This window comes from Sus scrofa, chromosome 2 (genome assembly GCF_054392235.1).
Source record: "Sus scrofa isolate SSC_HxYL_T2T_F1_AM1 chromosome 2, Sscrofa_HxYL_maternal_Yorkshire_Landrace_v2.0, whole genome shotgun sequence".
Taxonomy (NCBI): domain Eukaryota; kingdom Metazoa; phylum Chordata; class Mammalia; order Artiodactyla; family Suidae; genus Sus; species Sus scrofa.
The window spans coordinates 108,181,709-108,186,365 of record NC_139384.1 but is presented as its reverse complement, the minus strand read 5'-3'; the positions used below and the strand labels follow the sequence as shown (position 1 = coordinate 108,186,365).

Here is a 4,657-nt window from a genome sequence, read left to right as displayed (position 1 = left end):
TGGAAGCTGGTTAATTTAATTGAATAAAGCAAACCTTTACTTTTAGAACTATTTGACATAGAGATACTATGTAGGATAGACTGAATTGCCAAAGACTGACCAATTCAGATTTCCCCCTTTTTATACTGAAACAAAATCAACTAGATTATTCATAGTATGTAAGTGAAAGGAAATGAAAACAAATTTCAGATTAATGTTCTTTGGGGGCAGAATTTTCATTCTCAGTGAAGAAGTTCTCATGAGGTATGGTCCACACCTTCTTAGCAAGTTGTGCATCAGTCATATAACAGTATGCTCTATTTCTATGTAAATTCTATTATGAAACAACCCTTTTCAAAGTATTATTTTTATAAAATGCCAGTAGCAGGAGTTCCTGTGGTGGTGCAGTGGAAATAAACCCAACTAACATCCATGAGGATGAAGGCTTGCTTGATCCTTGGCCTCGCTCAGCTGGTTAAGGATCTGGTGTTGCTTGACCTGTGGTGTAGGTCACAGACACAGCTGGATCCCAAGTTGCTGTGGCTGTGGTGTAGACCGGCAGCTACAGCTTAGATTTGACCCCTACCCTGGAAACTTCTATGTGCTGCAAGTGAGGCCATACAAAAGACCAAAAAACAAACAAACAAACAAAAAAAAAACAAAAAAAAAAAAACAAAACAAAAGGAATTGAGAATGTTACGAGGAGTTTTTATTTATTTAATGAAGGAATTTGTGATGTAATCTTTGTTTTGTTTTGTTTTCATTTTAAAACTATCGATCTTAATTGTATTGACAGTTTTTCTTATAAAAAGTTTTTACTAACTCCAGAGTCTTTAACCATATTAAGGCAACACCATCAATACTGTACATTTGAAGGCAGTGGGGAAGGAAAAGTGAACAAAGTCTTCTGAATTTCTCAGCATTGTCTCAAAAGCCATTACTTTGTTATCACAACTTTAATCACCTGGAGTTCTGTTGTTGATGGTGGTTTGCTCAAGAACATTTGATACTGGCTTCCCTGCTCAATAATTAAACAGTTGTTTTACCAGGTAAAATTAGTATTAACAAATGAGCTTTCTCTATGAAACATAATTCAGGGTCAATATAAAACATCTTAATATAAGACAAAAAGGACACAATTTTTTAAGAATTTAATGTGTAAACAAATACAGAAAAATAAACATTATAGCAACAAAACAGTTTTGCATCTTATATAGAATTTTTAAAGTTATTTCACCAAGTATTTAAGAAGCTAATCACTGCATTAAAGTTTACCTTCTTATAGAATAATTTCACAGTATTTGAGATTTTAAGCCAGAAAAACAAGATTCATGCTGGTAAAACAATCTGCAAATACTTCCTGCCTGTTCCCACAATTATTCTACTTTAAACTTATAAAATGATCTTCCAATGGGAGAAGACAGTGCACTTGATAGGGATGGCTGGGACCTCCCTGGGCAAATCCTTGCCCGAAAAGATGCCTTACCATCTGCAGGACTAAAGTGGTGGAGACAAACTGAAAGCAAGGAGAAAAGATTCCTCTATCTTTGGTATATTCGCCTGATTCAAGTTTTATCTGCAGATTTATAATTAAGTAAACAGAACCATAGAGATAATGTTCCTATAAATTACATGGTATTTGGCTACAGTACTAAGGTGAGAGAATAAGAAACTTAGGTTAATTATCAATTCTAAATAACTATTTGCTCATTACAACTGAAAACAGGATTCTACTCTTGAGTAGATTGCTACTTGAAAGTGTTTTATTCATGTTTTCCATTTAGAATCTTTAAAACTTTTGATAAGCTTCTTTAAATAAATCACAACTTATGATCAATGATCAACACAATACTGAACTAAAAATGGCCCTCACACGCATACTGAATTATCTGAGCAGGTATTACAATTGAGAGTGAAGAGTGATCTTTTTTCCTGAGAAAGCCGTGATAGAAAATGGCACAAGACAATACACATTTTCTCCAATTTTCCCCACCAGAATACAAGAAAATCAAATCACAATGTTATTTTGTAAGGAAAACGTGTTTGCAAAGAAAACTGTGTTCAACCACTTTCCCAGCTAAAATCTTTTTAGAGGGTGAGAACCAATTTAAGAATGATCGTTCTACAAGGTGAGAGTTTTTGAGTTTTTGTTTTTATAGAAAACTGTTTTAAGGCACAGAAAACTTAGCCAAGCTCAATTTCAAGGTTGAGTTTTTAATAGTAAAGGTAGAAATGGAATCTAGGGCTCTTACTCTCAGGTTAGAGGGTAATGGGTGTTATCTTCCCAAGAGGGAAAAATTATTTATTTCTTTTGGTGGATAATGTTAATAAATCATTTTTAAATATAAGACTTTCCTTGAAAATCTTTGGCATTTGTGAGTCGTTGGAGGCTGAAGTTTTAGCTATCCTCCCCTACCTCCCTAAAAGGCAGGGGAACTAGTTTTTAACTGTAGCAAAAAAAGATTAATCTTAGTTTCAAAATGACCTGAATTTTATCCTGTGGTGTTATATAAATCAATTGGACAGCTAAGTCCCGTGAAACATAACAGAGACCACTACACCTCAGAGATTTCATATACATGAGTTCTGCAATAAGATTTATATGACTAGAACTTACTCCACATTTAAGTACAAAATTAAGATGTCTTAGTCTAGTTTTTCATAAGCCAACTACTCAAAAATATCAAACTTACTACAGTGGGATGATGAATTCATATATTACATGGTATGAAGTTAGCCCCAATTCACATTTTTGTTTTTTGTTTTTTTGGCCACACCTGTGGCATACTTAAGTTCCTGGGCCAGGGACTGAATCCAAGGTGCAACTGGGACCTAAGCCACAGCTGCAGCAATGCTAGATCTCTAACCTGCTGCACTACAGAGGGAATTCCCAATTCAGGCATCTTTAATATTCACCCCAGGTCTTTGTACTGGTTGAGATGTAAGCTGTGAAATTTATTTAGCTCAGATTGCCATTTTTCCTTGTGCACATGCTTCCAGTCACAAAACTTTTAATCTCATAAAATACACACTTAGAAGCGCTCAGGTAGGTTTATGTGGTCGTAACATAGTAGCACAGAACATACCATGTAAAAGTAAACAATAAAATTATGTTCAAGTTTCTTTGTTTTTAAAGTGCTCCATGTGCAGTATTAAACCGACTTTCAGATTAGAGAACTCCATTCTGATGACTAGTAGTAGTTTTAGAAAAGACTAGCAGTTAAACAGGAATAATTTGTTCAGGTATGAATACATAGACTAAAAGATGCAAAAACTATTTAGGCACATTCTAATCCAAATAATATTTAAAAAATCCATTTGAATACACAAGAAGGATGACAGAAGAGTTAAGAAGGAATGTCCCAGTGTCAGGGATTAATTGGTAAGGTAACTAGCATGTAAACATAAAGTAGTTCTCAGTGTTTCAGTAACAAGTATTTGTCCAACCAATCACGAACAAAAAAACTCATTCCTTATCAGAAATAAAACAGAAATACAAATCTGTACAAATGTTCAAAAGCTGATCATAAAAATTTGGGGGGGGGAATTTCACAGCTAGTAGGTTGCTTCATCCATGTTGTCATCACTGTCTGCACCAAAATCATCTCCATCTTCAAAGTATGAATTAATGTAGTCATTTTCCTAAGTGAAATAATATATTCCTCAGTACACATTAAAAGAATGAGTAGTAACATTAAAGAACATAATTGCAGGCTGTCCCTTTACTATAACTTTATAAATACCAAATTTAGGTAATGAGAAAATAATGCTAGGCTTAAAAGAAATCTCTGCTATTTCAATGCTTTAAACACATATTAACTTCACACATATACCTGTGGTGCTTTCTTCCTCTAGGCCACCATCTCCTACTAACTATTCTCAGGCACCATCTAGCTAAAGGAAGATAAAACGGATGCCCATTATACCTTAGTAGAATGATGTATCTAAATCTTTACACCCTAGTGGGAGGATACATGGTTTAGTTAGCTAAACCACTAAACACTTACTCCAAACAAATGTTTAAACACTCAAGAAATGAAGCCAATTTACATCAACATTCATTCATTCAACTACACCAGAACAGATTTTCACAGAATGCATAGCTGAGCAGAAGCACAGAGATCTTTGCTTCCTATCAAAGACCTCAGGATACTAAATCAAATATAGAAGATGCCATATTACATTCCATCTAGGGCCCCTCATCTTCCTTTAAGTTAAGAGAGATTAAGCCCCTGGGAATACTCCAATTCTTATAGCTAAGACTAATATCCATGTAAATGACTCAAGGTATCTCTGCTTTCTATCAAAAATTCAAAACTCCTTTTTAGATATAGATGAAAAGAAATAGAGTTCTTAACAAATTGCAGTGTATGGCCTGTTTCTGAATTCCAACTGGAACAAGCAAAACATTTTCTTCCAGACAAAATTTGAACACTGTTTTAAAATATGACGGTATTAAAGAATTATATATTTTATTGTGTTAGGTATGATAATGGTATTGTAATTTTGTTAAAGAGCCCTTATTTTTGAGTACATACTGAAATATTTATGGATGAAAGGATACAATGCCTGGGATTTGCTTTAAAATAATCCAAGGCAGCTGGGGGATTGAAGTGGGGGGACTGGAGTGAATTGGGTGGATGAAAGAGTGATGGGAAGACTGGCGATGAGTTGAGCA

At 34.4% G+C, this 4,657-nt stretch overlaps 1 protein-coding gene across 15 annotated transcripts in view; it reads right to left on the bottom strand.

Moving 5' to 3' along the window:
- Window positions 1–666: 666 nt before the first annotated feature.
- The window catches only part of POLR3G (RNA polymerase III subunit G), a 41,061-nt gene continuing 37,070 nt past the window's right edge, over window positions 667–4,657 (bottom strand). For all 15 annotated transcript variants that reach the window (XR_014838305.1, XR_014838303.1, XR_014838304.1 and 12 more), the window contains one exon: window positions 667–3,621. Coding sequence is in view for 11 of the 15 variants with exons in the window: in XM_085014075.1 (XP_084870201.1) it covers window positions 3,535–3,621 (87 nt within the window). In the remaining 4 variants the exon portion in view is untranslated. The remainder of the gene's footprint in view (window positions 3,622–4,657) is intronic.